The sequence below is a fragment of the Centropristis striata genome, chromosome 3 (genome assembly GCF_030273125.1).
Source record: "Centropristis striata isolate RG_2023a ecotype Rhode Island chromosome 3, C.striata_1.0, whole genome shotgun sequence".
In the NCBI taxonomy this organism is placed as follows: domain Eukaryota; kingdom Metazoa; phylum Chordata; class Actinopteri; order Perciformes; family Serranidae; genus Centropristis; species Centropristis striata.
The window spans coordinates 39,333,738-39,353,424 of NC_081519.1; the positions used below are offsets into that span (position 1 = coordinate 39,333,738).

At 37.2% G+C, this 19,687-nt stretch overlaps 1 protein-coding gene across 2 annotated transcripts in view; it reads left to right on the top strand.

Annotated features, from left to right (window-relative positions):
- Positions 1-16,479, top strand: part of kif5ab (kinesin family member 5A, b) — a 93,355-nt gene extending 76,876 nt beyond the window's left edge. Inside the window, exons 25-29 of one of the 2 annotated variants that reach the window (XM_059329365.1) lie at positions 1,851-2,166; positions 4,312-4,376; positions 8,583-8,610; positions 9,525-9,637; positions 12,006-16,479. In XM_059329365.1, the coding sequence (XP_059185348.1) occupies positions 1,851-2,166; positions 4,312-4,376; positions 8,583-8,610; positions 9,525-9,624 (509 nt within the window). In that variant the 3' untranslated portion in view covers positions 9,625-9,637; positions 12,006-16,479. The remainder of the gene's footprint in view (positions 1-1,850; positions 2,167-4,311; positions 4,377-8,582; positions 8,611-9,524; positions 9,638-12,005) is intronic. The other variant, XM_059329366.1, reaches the window with a different exon arrangement.
- Positions 16,480-19,687: the final 3,208 nt, after the last annotated feature.

Here is a 19,687-nt window from a genome sequence, read left to right on the forward strand (position 1 = left end):
CATAATCCATTTTAATCACCAAGACTTACTTCATCACTGTGTCAATTGAAGATAATTGCACTTTGAATTCTGTGTGAATGAAGCGAGAGACGCTTGTGTTGCTGTGAGAAAATGAGCTATTGATTTGAGAGAGTTTTCAGAGTAATGATTTTCATTTGAGGATTGTACTAAAGCAACTGAGAATAACTGTGATACCGTGGGTAAAGTCCGACTGAAATCTCCTTTTGTAGTCAAAAATATCCCTAATGTGTTTTTTTATTAAATGGAAGAAAACAGATCTTTGGGGAACTAGAAGTGCTCTGTTTCCTCTCAGCTGGCTGCGGGGATGCGTCACGTCTGTGTTTGATTGACAGCAGCTGGCAGGCTGCCAGAGTGTCGGTGTTACACTGTAGCGGACGAGAGACAAAGCACACAAACTGGCGCTGTAGCCAGCATGTCAGGGGCAGACAGCGTGCTGTTAGTGGTGCAGGACAAGACGTGTGTTCATGTTTGTAAGTTAGATCAGAGGGAGACTTTGGCAGGAGAGCTGATGTGTGGCTCCTGTGTTGTGTAGGAGGCTGATAGAACAGTGATGGTGCTGCTTTATGCAATATTTGATTGGCTGTATGAAAACAAGGTCTACATTTACATAATCTTTATAAAAAGGTATCTGCATATGCATAATCTGTAGGTTAGAGGGCAAGATTTTGACAGTAGGAGGGTTATGGTTCTGTTTGTGGTTTGAGCAGTATTGACATTTTCAGTGGGTTTTAGTTGACTCAATTCCGGCAAATGTGTTGCACCTCTTTTGCTGCAATCACAGAACCCATCAGCTATCATCTATCATCTGATATCTCTTTCAACAATACCTCAGTTAAGTCATGGTCAACTAACATATATATTTAAAAAAAAAAAAAAAAAAAAAAAAAAGCTCTTCTTCTTTAACATATAGCACTCCTTTAGCAATGACAGTTAGCTCTTGAAGTTATGTACTTACTTGATTCCTATGGTCTATGTCTAGTACCATCAGGTTGAATGCACTTATTGTAAGTCGCTTTGGACAAAAGCGTCTGCTAAATGACATGTAATGTAATGTAATGTAATGTTTTTTATGAGCTTGTTTTCAAATGAACCTGCATTCATTCGCAAAAAAATCTCACATTAAGATTAGGATTCAGTTTTGCATGCACACACTGAAACAGCAAGCAGTAAATTTGTCCTCAGCATTTAACCCATCTCTTACACACCAGTGAACACACCATGCTTAGGAGCAGTGAGCAGCAGTGAGGGGGGTTAGATGCATTGCTCAAGGGCACTTCTGTCCTTGACATTATCACTGGGATTCAAACATGTGACCCTCCGGTTACAAGCCCGATTCCTAACCTCGAGGCCACAGACTGCACAATCTCACATCTGAAGTTGCTTATCAAACTGTAAACGGTGATATGCCCACAAAAAAGAGGACGTCGTGGCCTTGATGTGTGTTATCCGGATACCTGCTGGCTACACCAGAATGCACCGGAAATATTGGTCATTGTCCCCAGAGGCTAAATCATCGTCAGACGATTCAAAGATTACAATCTATGTTGCCAGATACCGGAGAGCTATTCTGTCAAATTCATAGAAAACTGTCCTGAAAAATTCCCCCTTTTGGTTTCTGGTTTGATCTCAAAGGTGAACAAGGACAAGTGATTCACTGAGCAGTTAATAATTTAATATATTCTCAGTATTCCAGTCATATTAAAATGTATAACTTTGTGTTATAGAAAACAGCGCTTCACTGCCCCACCAAGGAAGTATAAATACAATGTTTTTGTCTTTTCTGGATGAATGGATCAATAAATGGATCAATTCTGTTTTATTTCCAACAGCCAAGCCTGTGCGTGCTGGCCACTATCCACCCTGCTCTCCCACCAACCCCTTCTTCATCCGAGGCTACAGCGATCACCCCATTGCCTTCTGCAAAACCGATTTCCACAACATCAACAACCGACCAGCAGCTGCTCCTGCCACTCCTGCTGCTCCTGCTGCTCCCGCTGCTCCTGCTGCTCCTGTTGCTCCTGTTGCTCCTGCAACCCCAGAGGAGGAGCCCAGGTTACCGGAGGCCAACTCCAACCAGAACAGCCCCACCAAACACCTCGACTCCCAAAACAACGACTCACAAGACAGCGACGCTCAGGACAACACGTGAGTTTAGTTTAGTTTAGTTTAGTTTATTATGAAGATCCCCATTAGCTGCAGCAAAGCCACAGCTATTCTTCCTGGGGTCCAACAGTATCAAATATACAGTTAAAAACACAAAACATAATAAAAATAAAAAATAAAACAAAACAAAAATTATTCACATATTAATCCATATTACACACATTTTTTACATATATGTATACATCATTACAAAATCTACTAACACATAATACATATGTTGTATATACACCTTCGTTCTACAGCATATACATTATAATAACACATATCATATATCTATAGAAATATACTACATACATATAAATATACCATGTTTTCTTATTTTGATAAATACTGTTTTATTAATATTTTGAATTGCTTTATGTTAGTGGTGAGTTTGATATTTTTAGGCAGTGAATTCCATTCTTTCATACCTGAGTAAAGCCAATTGCATGTGGTAGAGTTTAATATACCGCCGGTGCTGATGATTACAAATTCTGTGCAGAAGAGTTTGGACTAATAAACTCAAGGTCCACATATTAGCTTTTTTCTTTGCTTTAATCTCACATTCCTGAGCTTGGAAAGCTTTTCTCAGTAATTTGGCAAAAATGTCCTTTACTCCAGGGCCACACCTCAAGGTTTTAGGTTTTTTTCTGATGCTTTGATGCTCATCTCATTTCTTGACTTTAGAAGATATAACTCTGACAATATAAACCTAAATCGAGGTCCACTAACTAACTTTTTCCAGAGCTCTCAATCCACAATCCACTACAGCATGAGTTACATTTTGTCAAAATGCTTTAGCTTAATTTACAGAAATGTATCATTTCATATATCCAAAGTCAGTTTTAGCCTAAAACTGATTTGGATATATGAATATTACTGACAAAATGCACTGCATAGCACAGTTGTGCTCATTGTAGGTGCTGATGTTTCACATCTGTATACGTCTGTATCCACTTTAGTCCTTTTAGAAGTTCAGTTTTCAGGTTTCTCAGATTAGTTATAAGTTAAAAAAAACAACAACTTAGTTATGGGTTCTTTACCCTGTTGTTAGTATATTTCACCACACAGGAGCTTTTAGACATTTTTCTGCTGTTTGCTAACAGAAGAAATTGTCAAGCAGGCTCCTTCATTCAATACAAACTCAATAGAGAGAGATGATTGTTTTCCCCTCTCGTGGGGGCGGGGCTTAAATGCACTCTGTCTCTATTGGTTTGTAGACTACTGTGTTGAAGCCTTGAGTTTGGCATTTTGGAGTCAGAAGTGACCACATTTGGACAACAGGCTGGGTGTAGGGAGGAGTGAGGGGTGCTACATTAGCTTGGTTAGCAAGGTTCATCATTAATTCACATCAACTGTGATGCTATTTTTGGGTAGCGAAACACAGGCTAACAACAAATTGCCAGACAAAAATAAACAGCCATCTCCTTAGAGTGTCTTGTAGTACAACTGAGCAATGAACAAGACAATTTTAGGTGACTAAAATGTTCCAATTAACTTCCATGAACTGAAAACACATTGTGAAAGGGACTTCACAATGTGTTTTCATATTCTAAGATAAAAACAAGTTCACAGCTATTTAAGTGCACACGTTGCCATGGATGTTGTGGTTGTTATGCCTCTATCCTGATAACCTCCTCTAAAGCAAACCCTGCTTTATCATATATTTTACTCTAAATTGGACTGTAACTAACAAAGTGAACATCATGCTGTATGGAGGAAGACCTGAAACTAGTGATAAACTTTTAATGTTTACTGAGGTACTATATCCTCCTCCTTTATATTGTCAATGTTTCAGCCGCGGTGCAGTTGTCAGTACAAAGTTAGTTTATGTGTTTTACTGCAACTGTGTAGTAGCTAGTAAATCTAGTAAAGTAGTGAATGATGCAAATTATTGCACACTCTGTCGACAGTCTGTTAAAGTTTAGTGTGCTTTTATATGTGTGTGAACAACTCCAGTTAGTTCAAATTGGTTTTGACACTTGGATATTTATTATTTAGTGGCTCAGTGAGCACTTGGGTACACATATTTTTGGTAAGCATTTCATTTTATTTGACTCAAAGACCATATCGATCCAGAGATCAACATTTTGCAACTCAAATCCCACTGTAACATTTACAGAAACCTCTCTGTATCTCTGTTTGCAGGCTTCCAGCCGAACCACTGAGCCACGCAGACAAGAGCACGGCAGAGATGCTCGATTCAGAAAACGGTGAGCCTCGTTCAGATGACGCCTGTTAAAATAATGAGAAATATTATGATCCAGATCAGCGGGGGTAAATTCCACTTATTTTTTTAGTGGCTTCCATTATGCTATCGTACCGGCCATTATGTTTGAATGTGGTTTTATATCCTCTTACCGAGCGGTGGCTGTTAAACCAGTTTACAGTGATTGTCCTGCTGTTGTGATAACAGTTCAGCTTGCTGTTTGTTTTTCCTCTTCTTGCTTTCGTCTTCTTATAATGGGCTCGAAGTCAGCGGTCTTAACTGTAATTGTCAGAGCCACTGATGTGTGAGGAGAAGCGTCTAGGTGCAGATTAAAAATTTTCTTTGGATAAAACTTCCACCAGGCTTTTATTTAATTGTTATTTTAATATTTTAAATGTTTATTTGTGTAACTTTAAAGGGGTTATACATGACATTCATTCAAATCAGTATAGCAGTAAACTATTATACTAGATAGAGCGGCAGCTTGACTAGAGATTCAAGTCACGCTGCCTCTGTGTGTGTTTTTATCAGAGCGTCTCTGTTCTCTGTTGACAATAAACAACAGTTGCTTGCGGGAAGCTCAACGGTTCGATTATTTAAAAGCTCCATCAGACGCTGAGCCATGCTCAAGAGCATTATTTGAAATATTTAATTCAAATTTAATTCAAACGTCAATAGCAATTTGAAAAATAAATAAATAGGGAATACATTTTTTAATTAAAAAAATAATAAATATACTACTATTGGTATAATGCCTTTTTGTTGTGGTTTGATGAAATAGGAGAGTTGTCATTCTGTGCATTTTACTGTTATAGATGATTTTAGATATAGATCTAAATGGTACAGAGTTAAATGTTATCGCTCCAGATTCATCTCACATGCACCAGAATGAATGAGTAGGTTTATTATCCGTGCATTTTATATAGACAAGCTCAAGTGCTTATACATGGTCGCCCATAAAGTTGGAATAAAATATTTTTTACCTCTTTCCATGAGATGATTGTGACAATGTGACTTATTCTTTGCAGATAAAGATAAAATATCTGCTCAAAACTCAATTAATCAGTCTCTTCCAAACATATCACAATGAAAATGAAGCCAAAATGAACAGAGGATTGTGTCTGAAAATGAAATGATTCCAACTTTATGCAACTTTATACAATTACAACTAGAATAGGCCTGACATTTAAACTTGAGTCTGCTAGAATTTGCTTTCCTAACATATGCACTTTCCTAATCAGGCAATATCTATTTCTGGTGAAGGGCACAGGCTGTAAACCTGTATGAGCAGAGCAGAAGCTTTATAAGAAAAACATGCTTGCATTTATTTCACTGGCGTGTTGTGACATAACTAACCCCTCTCCTTCTCCTGCTGCCCCCAGGCAGTCAGATTGCCTAAAGGCGATCTTGAGAAATCACACTTGGACAGTATGAAAATAGAAATGATCAACCATGTATTTTCCATATATTTATATGGAATACAGCCTCATATTTTTTTTTATCATGAAGGAAAATCCTCAGTTTATTAAAGAATGCAGCAGCTGCTACTTGAGACTTTTCTGCACCTTTTTGTGTGTGTGCCTGTGTGTGTGTGTGTGTGTGTGTGTGTGTGTGTGTGTGTGTGTGTCTGTGTGTGCTCTCATCAGCAGCAGACTCTGGAGGAGATAGATTAGGCTTGCAGTGTCATTACTCAGCCAGACAGATAGCCGGCCAGACAGGCTGAGTGCCCACCTCAGCCTCTGACCCAGTGATGACAGTTGTAGAGTTGTGTAACAACGCCACACCTCTTCTATTCTCTGGGAATATCAATAAAAGTCACGAGCTGGGTCAGAGATAATATATCAATCTGCTGCGACACTACCTGCCTTTTATTAAATATCAGTGATATTGTCCAGTGAAATCATTTCGTTTGGTTGTTTGCTTCCCATGATGCCGTTTCTGAGGGTTTTCAGCTCTGCCAACAAGAACATACTGAGAAAAACGCTGATATTTGTCTCGTTCAATAGCAGCAGCTGTTCGGACGCTCTGACTCATCTCAGGAGATTTGTAAATATTTGTACTGTTAGGCATCTGATTTGCGTGCAACATATGTTTTTATTCAGTTTATCCCATTTTAAATATTTTATGTAGTATTTTCCTCACCAAAATGGACGTGTGGCAGTTCTGGAATGAAAGTGCCTGTCGCTATAATGTATTCTGGAGTCAAACTCTGAGGGAAATTTTCTTCTTCTTGTAATTTTCACTCTGGGATATAATTCTACTAAGTGTCATGAATTTCAATAAGAGCTTATGGGGAAAGTGTAAAAATCAAAACCGAACAGTTCTGCAAGGCCTCTACCCAAAATGTCTTACTTTTTTTCTTTTTCTTTTTTTTTTTTTTGCTATTTTGTTGAGGTGTAGCGTTGACAGCTCCTGTTAGGACAAGATTTTTTATTAACTTCCAAACCTTTTTTCAAGGAGATTAAACCGAGCAGCCTTATAATCCAGTCAAGCATGAGGCTCCTTGATAATAGCCAACTCATCAAATTGAAGCCCACAAATTAGAGTAAACTTTCCTCCATGAATAATAATGAATAAATGCACATGGACTCCTCGATTTCTGGAGACTGAGAAACGGCTGAAGCGGCTCGATATGTCCGGGTGTCGATATGTTGTGGGACATCAAAAGTGAATATTTTGTGAGAGTAATCCCTGTCAGAGTTGTTACAGACAGCACATCCCTCTGGGGATTGTAGGAGCAAGAGTTGCCATTTAAACACCTGGATATTGGTACAGATAATCCGCAGAGTGTAACCATGATCCTATGAACTATAAATAGACAGTATGAAGGTCCAATTTTCCATGTATGTCTACCTTTAAAGAAAGTTGGGTTTGTGCTTTTATGCAGCAAAACTCTCTTGGTGGGAGGATTGTTTTTTGTGTAAATTTTATTTATGCAAAGTTTTGGCACATATATATATACATACACATACAGTACAAGAAACATAGAAAAAACCCAACAGAGAAAAAAATAAATAAATAAAAGTAAACAAACAGATAAAACAAAACAGAAGCAACAGACAGCCAGCCACCAATTAATCATTAACGTAAAAAGAAAATGTGCACAAAAACATGTCAGTCCAACAAAATGTCCCCAATTGTCCACTCATATGAAATGCAAAGGGCCAGAGATTCCAGGAGAGTCCAGGAGGCCCGAGCCAGAGGGGAACAGCAAAGTCTCATAACCCGGATACATATCAAGAAAAAATATATAATAAATATAACATACATTTATATACAATATAATATAATAAAAAATAATAATAATTACTTAATAAAATAAAAATAAAGCAGTGCGTTCAGGTCCCAGTTTGAAGTCTATCTTTTCTAATGTATTCAATAAAAGGTCCCCAGATCTTTTTAAACCTATCATGAGAATTAGACAAAGAAAATCGAACCTCCTCGAGGTATAAACAAAAAACCATATCATTCAGCCACCTTTTGAAGCAGGGGGGGGAAGCGGACTTCCACTCCCTTAGGATGACTCGTTTTGCAATGGCCATACCAAACATGAGGGCTTGTTGTAAAGCAGAGGGAAGAGTCAATGAACTGTTGGAGCAGCCCAGTATCACCAAGAGACAGTCAGGGACCAGTCGTTTGTGGTGGGAGGATTTTTTAAAAGTTGTTGTGTTATTGTTATTATAAGCTGTGCCCGTAGTACCATAACAACGTAAGACTGTCCTCATCAGAAGAATGACAGAATTGGTTGTTTGTTCAAACAGTGTAAAATGACTCATGTTTACATTTTCCTGACAAGCGAGCTCCAGCAGCCCTGCAAATAAAAACCTCTCCAGAATAACAACAGCATCGGTCATTTGCTCAAACAGCGTGAAATGAATGTTTAGTAGCACATGTTCTCATACCAGTGTGCTACTGTTGTGTATTCTCCTCACTGATTGGGTGGGAGGATCAGCTAAATGCACATATGGGTCGTTTTTAAGATGACTGATAAACACTCTATTCAGTCATTTGTGTATGAGGACTTATTGTTTGGGAGCCGACACGTTATGCAGCTGCTTGTTCCAAAGCCGACTATCTTCTTTGGCTTTGGGCTGTGTCAATTAAAACCCATATGTGTCTGTGACAAACCCACTTCTTCCCTAATTTACACACCACCAACCCTCTCACTGTGCACCTGCCTGCCTCCTTATGCACCTCTTTCTCTCCGCAGGAAACACCACAGATATCAATGACAACAGGTAAGACCTTCTGCACCCTCTTTGATTACTGCAAAACACCCGCTGCTGTTTTTTTTTTTGTTATCTTACTGCAGGCTTCAGTGTTGTCAGTGTCAGACAGAAACCTCTTAGATGTAGGAAGTTTTTGTAGAAATCCATTAATTCAAGGGTTCATTTTGAGCCTTCTGTGCCTTCAGCTCTTACTAAAAGTGCTGAAATATTTATTTTTAATAGGAGATCATAAGCTGTTAATTTCAGGTTTAATGGCAGAGGTAGGAGTGACATAAATAAAGAATAAATCTTTACAAGAATATTTAAAAAAAGGGAAAATATTAAGAGGAAGAATTAAAAGAATAAAAATAATATAAAAAAATATTGAAAATGATAAAAGAATATTTTTAAATATGGAAATAAAAAGATAAATAACAAAATATAAAATAATGATCAGCATTTTTCTTTCTTTATTTTTAATTCCAATCAGTATTTATTTCTATAATTTTTGCATATGAATTACTCAATTTTTTCTGTATAATTGTATTTATTTATTTAATTTTATATAATGTAATTTATTTATTTTTATCCCTTTATTTTTCCTTATTCTTTCCCTGTTGCTTGTGCTTTTCCATCTATTTCTACACTTATTTTCTTATTCTTTTACAGATTTATACTTTTTTATGGCACTCCTTTACCTCCATGTAATAATAGTCAGTCATGAGCAAAGAACATGTTGAAGTACAGCATTGCCACATCCACCTTGCATGCACAAACCCCCTGTGTTTTCGGACCAATTGCTCTAACATCACTGATTTACTTCCCTCACTGCTGTGTCTCTTTGCTCCATCGCTGCCCCCTTGTTGCCGCTGCTGCTGCTGCTTCCGCTGAATCTGGTGATGGTGCTGCGTCCTCCTGTGATTCTGCTGTGTTGGATTGGATAGCATGTGTCTGAATGTGAATTCTGTGTCCAGAACTGACGTCTGTGACAATCAGGACTCAGCCAAACTCTACAGCCTGCAGCCAGAGGCCTCCGCCAGCTAATAGTCCTGAGCAGGTAAGAACACAGAAAAACAACAGAACCAAACAACCGCTGAACAACCAAAGCTTTGCTCCACTGAAACGGTGCATAATAGTTTAGACATAACCTCTGAAAAATCAGATTCTATAAGTGTTATACACTATAGAAATCATAGCCTAAAGAATAGAAGTCGGTAACGCTTTATAATAAGGTCCTTAATAACCATTAATTAACAAGTAATAAGGCATTGTTCTCGCTTTAGATCCGGTAGTTGCAAAAAGCATAGTTAACTTATAGTTAACGTATAATAGATGAGCAATAAAGTATATTTTAATATCAATAAGCAAACAAAATAAGATTAATAAAGGCATGGCAAAGACATAATGGGTGGGTCATGGGTGTTTGTAATGCCATTATTAACACGTATATAAGCTTATAAACACACAATAATGTTAATAAGCATCTTGTAAGGACTTACAGGGCCTTACTACTTGTTTATTAATGGTTATTACAAGGGCCTTAATATAAAGCGTTACCTAGAAGTCTACCAGGAACCTTGAAGCTCCACGAGCAGCTTTCCTCCATGAACTGTTGCATTCACATCCATGTGTTACATAATTTAAAATGAATGTGAATATGAAAGGTATTGTTCACATTCATTGAAATGGATTTGTACTAGATACTTATGCATCATCAGTGTTATCTAACAAAAAACAAACTATGAACTGTTTGCAGTCACTGCTTACTTGAAGATTGCAAATGATGGAAATGTCAATTCTCAAACATAACGATGAGCTGCAAATTGCAGATAAAGATGTGAAGCATACAAGGTTCTCATATGAAAATGCATGTGTCACAAGTATGAAATTGTTTCTATTATATAAACATGTCAGAATAAACAGGAAAGTTAATAATCATAGTGTTTCAAGTTGCAGAAGTTGCATGATTAAACAGGCCCCTGGGCAGTAAATAGAACATTCCTGCTGTTCATCAAATAATATGTAAATAAATGCAGAATGAAACATGAGTTATACACAATAACAGAGATTGAATCACTATTAGAATGAATATAGGGTTTTTGGTTGGGATCAGACCCTGTTTTATGTAACAGGCATCACTGTCAGTTTTGAGGTTATTGGGTCTCTGGCCTCAGGTGCTGTGCAGAGTTTACTGCAGAAACTCTGCTAGCTGCCAACGCGAAGGGCTTTTTATTTTTTTTATTTTCTGTGGGGCTACAAACACTAAAAATATTTATGCTCACTGAATACACGGTGAGATATTTTGCACACAAATACCCAACAAACAGCATCTGTCTCGGATCAGCATTTTTTTTCTATTTGAGGGAATTACTTCATAAATCCCAGCCGAGGGTTAAAGATTATATAATATTATAATAAATATTTTGCTAGGAAAGACATATATGAGAAAGGGGAATTATGTTATGATTATTCTGGGTTTTTACATCTTCTTACTACTTTTGCTGTCACAGGCTTAATTTGTTTACCTTTTTCATATATTCAACACCACCTGTGACTGGGACACTGAATTTATTTGGAAACTTCAGACTTAGTTTGCAGAACTGGTGCTGTGATGTAAATCAAACTGTGGTCATATTTTTGTTTGGATAAATCTAGTAATTTGTTATGTGCTGACACTGCATAACACTCCTGGGGCTGCTCAATTATGGCAAAAAAAAAAATCACATTTATTTGGTTAATACTTCCACAGCCTGCTGAGAGCTACTTAATATATATTCCATATAGAAAATAATAAGTAAAAATAAATTACATCAAAATGCATTAGATAAAACATGTTTGGGTGCACTTTCGCAACCTAATTAAACGTATATATATTCAACATTTTAGTAAATTATTCAGCATATTCCAATAAGTGATTCAGAGAAATTTTCTGAAAGTGCTCCGCTGTAGAGAAAAGAGTGTTACAAGAGTATTATTGTTAAATGGTGTGTGACACAATAATGGTTTTACCTCAATTATTTAGTTTTCATAATCACTGGGAGCAAAAAATCATAATAGAAAATTGAAATTCGATAACCGGCCCGGTCCTTACTGGACCTGCAGACTGAGGGCTGTTTTTATTAGAGCAATATGGCAAAATAAAAACTCTACAGCTGACATGAAGTTTCCAGCTGAGCAAGTTTTGCACAGTGCTGGTGGATTTTTACATCGTATGAAGTCTAAATATGGCCCCGGAGTGTTCCATGCAGTTCCCAAACACAACTAGCGCTCAGTGAAGACACCAGAAATAAAATGATTCGAGACGTGTTCCTTCTGGCAATGTTAGCATGACTCACTGGCTGCTGTCTGGCTCTCCCTGTTTCTCTCAAACATATCTGACTGTTGCTCTTACTTTCTCCCTCTCTCTCTCTCTCTTCTTTCTCCAGGCAGACGTTTTTTTCTGAGGCCTCCTCTGTAAATCTGCATGCAGCTGATCACTGTCCTCCCAGCCTCCTTCCTCTCTCATGCTCACCTGCTGTAAACAGACCTCTATCTCTCCCGTGTCCCCTTTGCCTTCCCCTGCTTGCTCCTCTTCAGTCTCCTTATCCTTCCTGTACAATGATGTGGGGTGTTTGTGGTTATCAGTGACATCCGTGGCAAGCACTGCATCACCGACTCGGCAGCTTACACCCATACTGCTGCACAGACTCCCCCCCCCAAGAACACAAAGGGACCACAAATGGAAAGGTGGGGACGAGAAGGTGCAGTGCTGTAGGTGACCACTAGGGGGTGCTGTTTGTCTCAGTGAGGATTTCACAAATCCAGTGAGCTGAGGATAGTCTTTATCATTATTACTGTCATTAAACATGCAAATAGTTCTGAAAAGTCCAAGTTAAACAACATGAAAACAGGGTGAACCTCAAGCTAACTTTAATAATATTTACACTTTTGACTGTGCATGTTGATTTTTGATGTTGGTCTTCAGCTTTTCGTGGAAAATATGTGAAATGGGAAGAAAGCGCGTGAGGCAACATGACCATGAAATGTCTCAGTCTAAAGTCTAAAACACTCAATGTTAATGTGGAATCCAGTCTTAAAAAATAATTATGTTTAAAGAATGAAGCTGGTATTATTCAGTGTTTTAGTTGTTGTCAAGAAATCTCTAAAAAAGGCCAAAACCAACAATGTGTCTCAGTATTTTCTGAATTGCCAAGCATGCCTGTGGCTCTCAGTTCTTAGCCAACTAAAGATGTACATGAAAAAAAAAAAAAAAAAAAAACAGGCCTTGAATACTTTGTTTCATTCGTTTTTAGCAAGCACTACTGAAACTGGAGTAAATAGCACATTTGTTGGGGACTATTTTCAGCTGTGTATTAATACACATTTAGGGTTCTAGCTTAGACTGTAAAAAAAAACAAGTGGAGGTAGGTGGGAGATTAGTCTGACTTAGTTTGTTACCTCAGTAAACATTTTCCTAATGAGTTTTTATTTTCAATCGCTAGTTTCAAGTCATCTTCAATGCAGCATGATGGTAATTTCGTTAATGATGGTCCCTCTCAATGTGACCTGTCAAGAGCAATGCATATTCATAGCACTATGTTCATTTAAAAAGGCCTGAACTTATTTTTGCTTTACGTGAAATGACCTTTGTTCACAGACACTCTGCACAACACCAGATGCAGTTTCACCCTCTTGTCCAAATAAGGTCAATTCTGGCTCCAAACTCTGAGATGGCAATGGCCAAATGCCAATTCACTAATAACCATATTTATTGTCATAAAGAAATATGGCATCCAATGCAGCAGTATGGCTCATTGGAAATAAGGAGGTTGTTGGCACTGAGGAGTCACTATAAATCAGCCGTTAGATAGTTTCATTGTTGGTTTTTGTCTTTTTATGGCAATAAAAAAATAACTACAATATCACCAGACTTATTCTCCTAAGTGAATTATTTGGGATTTTCGGTCCAAACTGAAAGCATTTTGCTAATTTGTGAATGTTTTCCTTCCAAAACATTAGGCTAAATAAAAATATACTGTATGAATTTTTAGAAACAGTAGTCAGTAGTCATCGTAATAATATAATAAAGTCCCTAATGTTTCTCACAGTAGACTACTGTTGCCATGTAGGTGGACCAACACACTAAACTAAAACACACATACACACACCTACAGATGGTCAAGCCTTAATTTAGACAATAGGCGATTTCTCATATTTGACCTTTTTTTACTTAAACAAAGGAAAATTAAGTTTATGTACATACAATACAGACTTTATCTCCTTAAGACACAACAGTTTTATATTTTGGTACCCTCGAAGGATATATTTCAGATACTTGAATTCCATGTTACAAACTTTTTTCTCTTATTAGACTAAGATAAATCAACCAAATATCCCCATATATATCTACGTATCTCTAGAAAGTTTTAGATCACACATTTCGTAAAAAAACCCTTTCAACCTGAAGCTTCAGATGGCTCTGGCTGAGTGCTGAATGAGGAAGTTGGTGAGAACGTTGTTTAAAATAAAACACATGAAATATTCAGTGGTTTACATCAGTCGCCACAGCTGTCTGACTTTTTGCCCACTACGCTGGTTTGAACTATTCTGAAAACCAACTCTGTCTGACCCACGAGTGAAGTATAAATCATGTGATTCCTGATTGTTTATAAAAGACTGACTGTGTCGTAGTAGAGAGACTTTTAAGCTGTAAATCATCCCGACAAACACTGCCTGTCAGGGATCGTCAGTGAGATATTCAGTCGTTGTCATGTCAACCAAAAGCATGGCAGAGTGGAAAAAAAAGAATTGTGTAGCAACTATTTTTATACTGCTAGTTCTAGTTTAAAAGAAATATATATTACTTTTCATTTGCTGTATTTTAAATGTTATTTATTTGCTGTTCATTTTTAATTTATAGCAGTTGTTGAATGCGTATCTTGATGTATGCTTTGATTGTTTCGGATTTCTGTCATTGAATGAAAATGCGTGCAGCTGTCGTTCAAACATGAATTATCAGGAGATGACTTATCCTAGGGTTCTTTATGAGCCACCTCAGATTGAAACCAAAGCCCCGATTGTAGTGAGTCACTTAAAGAGGATCTTGCTCCACAACCGTCTACACTGAGGGAGACATAAATAAGGGTTACTGTAGGTTATCAGCTGATACAGCCCGGTCTTATCCCTCTCTCTTACACACACACGCACGCCTCATCAGCTATTGAAGTGTGACCTTTGACCCCCAAAATGCAGATATGTAACACATCCTGTGTTACTTGGGTGCAGTCTGAGTTGATTGACTGTATACACACACATACACACACACATAAGCCTCTCAAAGACCTCCTGATCAGCCAGTCAGGATGGTTGTCAAGGGTGACAGTAGACAGACTGTGTGTGTGTGTGTGCGTGTGTGTGTGTACTTTGAGAGAGAACAGGGGCTGTATCTTCTTAGCAGTCTCTCACTCTTTGACTTTCTGTGACCCTTTTAACAGAACAGACGGTAACGCTTTAGATTACAGCCTGCAGATAGAGCAGACATTATGTAATGCCTAGTACACAACAGGGTTACACATTTGTGTTTGTGGGGGACTTCACACTTAAAGTACTTTTTAATTAACTGATACAAACGGGACCAGCAGATTTAGTGCATATGTTGTTTTACACTATACGTAGCTAAAGGAGCTAAACTTTGGCAATTTAAAGCAGCAACAAGGAAAGTTCATTTTGATTTTGGCGCCCCCTGTGGACAAAAGCAGAAGTGCCTTAATGAGCACCGACGCACTTCTTCGTAAAGATCACTACTTATTTTTAATACTCGAACATCAGCTTTGATTGTCAAGTGGATCCCAAAACTATAAATTACTGTTCTTCAGTATTTTATCTTGATTTTATCATTTCATAATTTTTTATAGCTGCTCCTGCTTTAAAGTTTGTGAAACCTAATGTTTTGTTGCTCAGTGACATATGATGCAGACAATATAAATAATAATAAATTACTTCAGTTTGATTATTCTTACAATTACATTTACTAGATTGTTTTAGTAAAAACATATAATTTTAAAATATTACATACATAATGGCATTGCAGCATTGCCCTGTTCTCCTTCTTTAACATGAAGTTGTCCCCCAGATTTTTCCCGTTTAGTTATCCAGTCAGTATTTATGATGCCCTATATACTATATAATTACTTTACATAAACTGTGGGCTGTAGTCTCCAGTGTTACTGAAAGACCCTCCCTCTTAATATATTGAGTCTTATCAGAAATGCATGAAGCACTTTATCCCATGATTTACTTTATGCTTTCTCTCGTTGTTCCTCTTCACAAGACTTGTCGAGTATCTGATGCTGCTCAGTATCTCTAATGAGTTAAAAAAAAAAAAAAAAAAAAAAAGGTTGGTGAACTTGAAAAACTTGAGTGTGTTTGCATAACCTATAGAAACCGTGCGTTGAATGTTAACAGCCTTTTTTTGTTGTCAGTTTGCTGTTCGAATCAATGAAAACCACAAAGAAAACATCTATTCTGCTGACATGCACTATGGTTGTACTGAGCTGTAAATGTCTGGATGATTGAGTGAAGGATTTATTTTCAGTCTTTATTGTTCTGTTTTGTCTGGCAGTAATTGTAACCAAACTGAAAAAAATATTCTGGCAAGGTAAATAATATGTGATACTGTAGCCTAATTATGCAGAAATATGAATTAACTAACTAAGACAAGAACGATGCGGTGGTTTAAAAAAATAGAAAAAACGATGCAAGATGTCTGTGTTTGTTTGTACATGTGTGCGTTGGTCGGTTTGGTTATAGCGTGTGATTTAATGCATGCAGTACTTTCTTCTGTAGCTGCTGAGAAACAAGAGCATAATGTTATCTCATAAAAGACCTTTCAATAAAGAGGATCCTGTGTACATATCATTACTATGCTGTCTTGTTATTAATCTGCTGTTGTTTTTAACCTTACACAATTTAAAACGGCACATTGAGCAGAAATGGTGCCATGATACTGAAATTAAAATGTATGTAAGAGAAATTAAGAGTGTGTGTTTGTCAATATAACAATATTTGTGCCTCACTTTCAAAAAGATGCTCTGATGCCCTTACGGGACAAAAAGTTTTTAAAAAAACTGCCATAAAAGGTTAAAGTTTTTATTTTATTTTATTTTATTTACTGTATTTATACTATTTTCCACTTTCAGGGGTTCAATATTTTAACAAACATAAGTTGTACATATATTCATTCAGTTAACCCCTTATGCCAGTTGTTTGCATAATGCACTGGTTATTTATATGTAAAAAGACACAAAAATGTAGATATTTTTTGTACACTGGGGAAAGGGGAACTTTTTTTTATTATTTTTTCACAGTCTGGGATATGTCAATAATTAGCAACAGCATTGATCTTGCTGCATCGCATCAAACACTGCAATGCTCCATAATACAGCAGCAGTGCCCTCAGTGGAAACCAGTAAAATTGTGTATTTTAATGGATAAATCTGGTCTAAGATAATAAAAACTACTATTTTTAATCCAAAAGCCTGATACAATAGAGTGCAATTCTGGTTTTATTTGTGTTTTTATGGGGACATTTTTGTACTACGAGTCTGAGTATTTGTATTTTGGCTACCCAGTTTATTATCAACTTATTATAGGAGCTGAGGCTGGAACAAAAACACCTCACATACTTGCCATAATGTATGCCATGCAGTAATACAGCCAAAATGATCAAACAATAAAAAGCCAAAAAATGTCCTGCAAAATTATGCAAAAGGATTTATATAATCTGTAATAAAATCCCGTACAACAGATGTAACGGTATGTTGTGAATAAATCCAGATATAGTCACAGGTTGATAGAGAACCAGGAGAGTTAAAGCAGCTGTAAAAACAGTTACATCTGTCAATAAAACAAGGATGATCATATGAAAAAGTAAATATTAATGTGCTGGATTCTATCATGAGAACAATTTGTGGGCTTTGAACTAGTGTTTACCAACAGTGAGACAGTGGCTTTCAACCCAAAACAAATCGATAAGTAGAGCACCACAGGACCCAGAGGGGGAGAGGGCCCTGTCAGCGCTCTTACGTAAGCCACCAAAGAGGTGGATTTGTTTATCTATGTTACTTTGCTTTCTGCTGTGGCTTTGATTTTATAAATCAGTCGTATCATAATCGGTTTAAGCAAATACAGTTTTGTGCACATGACAAAGACTTAGGTTGATGCTGATGTATTTTGAGTTTAAGCCCACTCTCTCTCTCTAAACTGTTCATGTTCTTGTGTCCCTGTAAAGTAAATAAATTATATTTTCATTTAGAAATGTTTGTTAAAGCACTGTGTAAACTGTGACTTCTGAAACAATAGTTTTAGTTCATGTTGTTCATTGCCAGCCAAGTAAAAGAAACTAGGACATCAAAACAGTTTGCGCAACCTGTGTGGTCAGAACACTGTGTATCTAAATGTGTCCAACACTGCATCCTACCACAGAGAGAAGGACCTTTGCCTTAATTTTGCTCATCTGGTTTCATTACGTCACTCATGACTGTTCTTCTTGTATTTGTCGAAGCTGTGGCTTTATGAGCTTCATATACTGCTGTTACATTCACGAGGTTACACATACACACTGCAAAAAAAGAAAAGTTGGGTGAACTCAAAATTTCAAGGCAACAAACTTCGATAAAATTTTAAGTTGGACAATTAAACTAAATATTTTAAGTTTTGTTTTTGAGTTTGCTCAACTCTGTTGTAACGCCGCTATGAATGTCTGCTAATGTTGCGACCACAATTTTGAGTTAGCATTGATACGCTAATGGCTACTCTTGCAGCTGTAACAAGCAGCGCCGCTAGCATCAGTTAGCCGCTAGCATCAGTTAGCCGCTAGCATCAGTTAGCCACTAGCATCAGTTAGCCGCTAGCATTAGTTAGCCGCTAGCTTTTGCTAATAACCTAATTTCACAACAAAGAAATAAGAGTTAGCAGAACTATTGTCCCTTGTTGTGAACCCCAACTTAAAGATATAAGTAACAACAACTCACTAACTTGTTTTTGAGCAGACAACTGGCTTCCTTTGTTGTGCTAACTTACATTATTGCCCTAAATGTCAGTAATTTATATTTCCAAGTTTTACCAAATTAAATCACTGTTTTAGGCCAAAAAATACAAGTTGGCTTTTTTGCAGTGTTGTATTTGTCGAAGCTGTGGCTTTATGAGCTTCATATACTGCTGTTACATTCACCAGGTTATACATACAGGTGAATGGGTAAAATATTTTAACTAATAGATGTCACCATGAAAACTTCCCCAGTTGATTACTTACATTAAAACAATTATTTGTTTTTATTACGAGTTTTCTGAAACTTTATGTTTAAATATACAAATTAGACATCTTCTCAGGAACAGAAAAGTGGTAAAGCCAGGTTCAACATTCTTGTTTATTTTGTCTACAGATTATACTCAAAGGTTTTTACAGTTGGGCCTTGCTTTTTGGAATACGATTTCATATAAATTAAGCTATGAATGAATTGAACAAACCCCTTTGTAAAAAAAAAAAAAAAACCCTTGTGGTCTTCTGCTGCTGTAGCCCATCTGCTTCAAGGTTGGACTTGTTGTGCGTTCAGAGATGCTCTTCTTCTACCTTGGCTGTAACAAGTGGTTATTTGAGTTACTGTTACCTTTCTATCATCTTGAACCAGTCGTGTCATTCTCCTCTGACCTCTGCCATCAACAAGACCTTTTGGCCCAGAGAACTGCCGCTCCTCCTTTCCTCTTTTTTGGACCATTCTCTGTAAACCCTAGAGATGGTTGTGTATGAAAATCCCAGTAGATCAGCAGCTTTTGAAATAATACGGTTCTGATGCTCAGTTTGAACTTCAGCAGGTCAATTTCACCATGTCTACATGCTAAAATGCATTGCGTTGCTGCCATGTGATTGGCTGATTAGATATTTGCATTTACGAGCAATTGCACAGGTGTACCTAATAAAGTGGCGAGTGAGTGTAGATAACAATCAAACTGGAAAGTTTGGTGTATCTAAGTGCAACTGAAGTGGAGATTTATGACTCATTGAGTATGAGAAAAAATATATTTCTAAGAAAACAGCCTTTAGACATATGTGTTCTGTGCAAGACAGTAC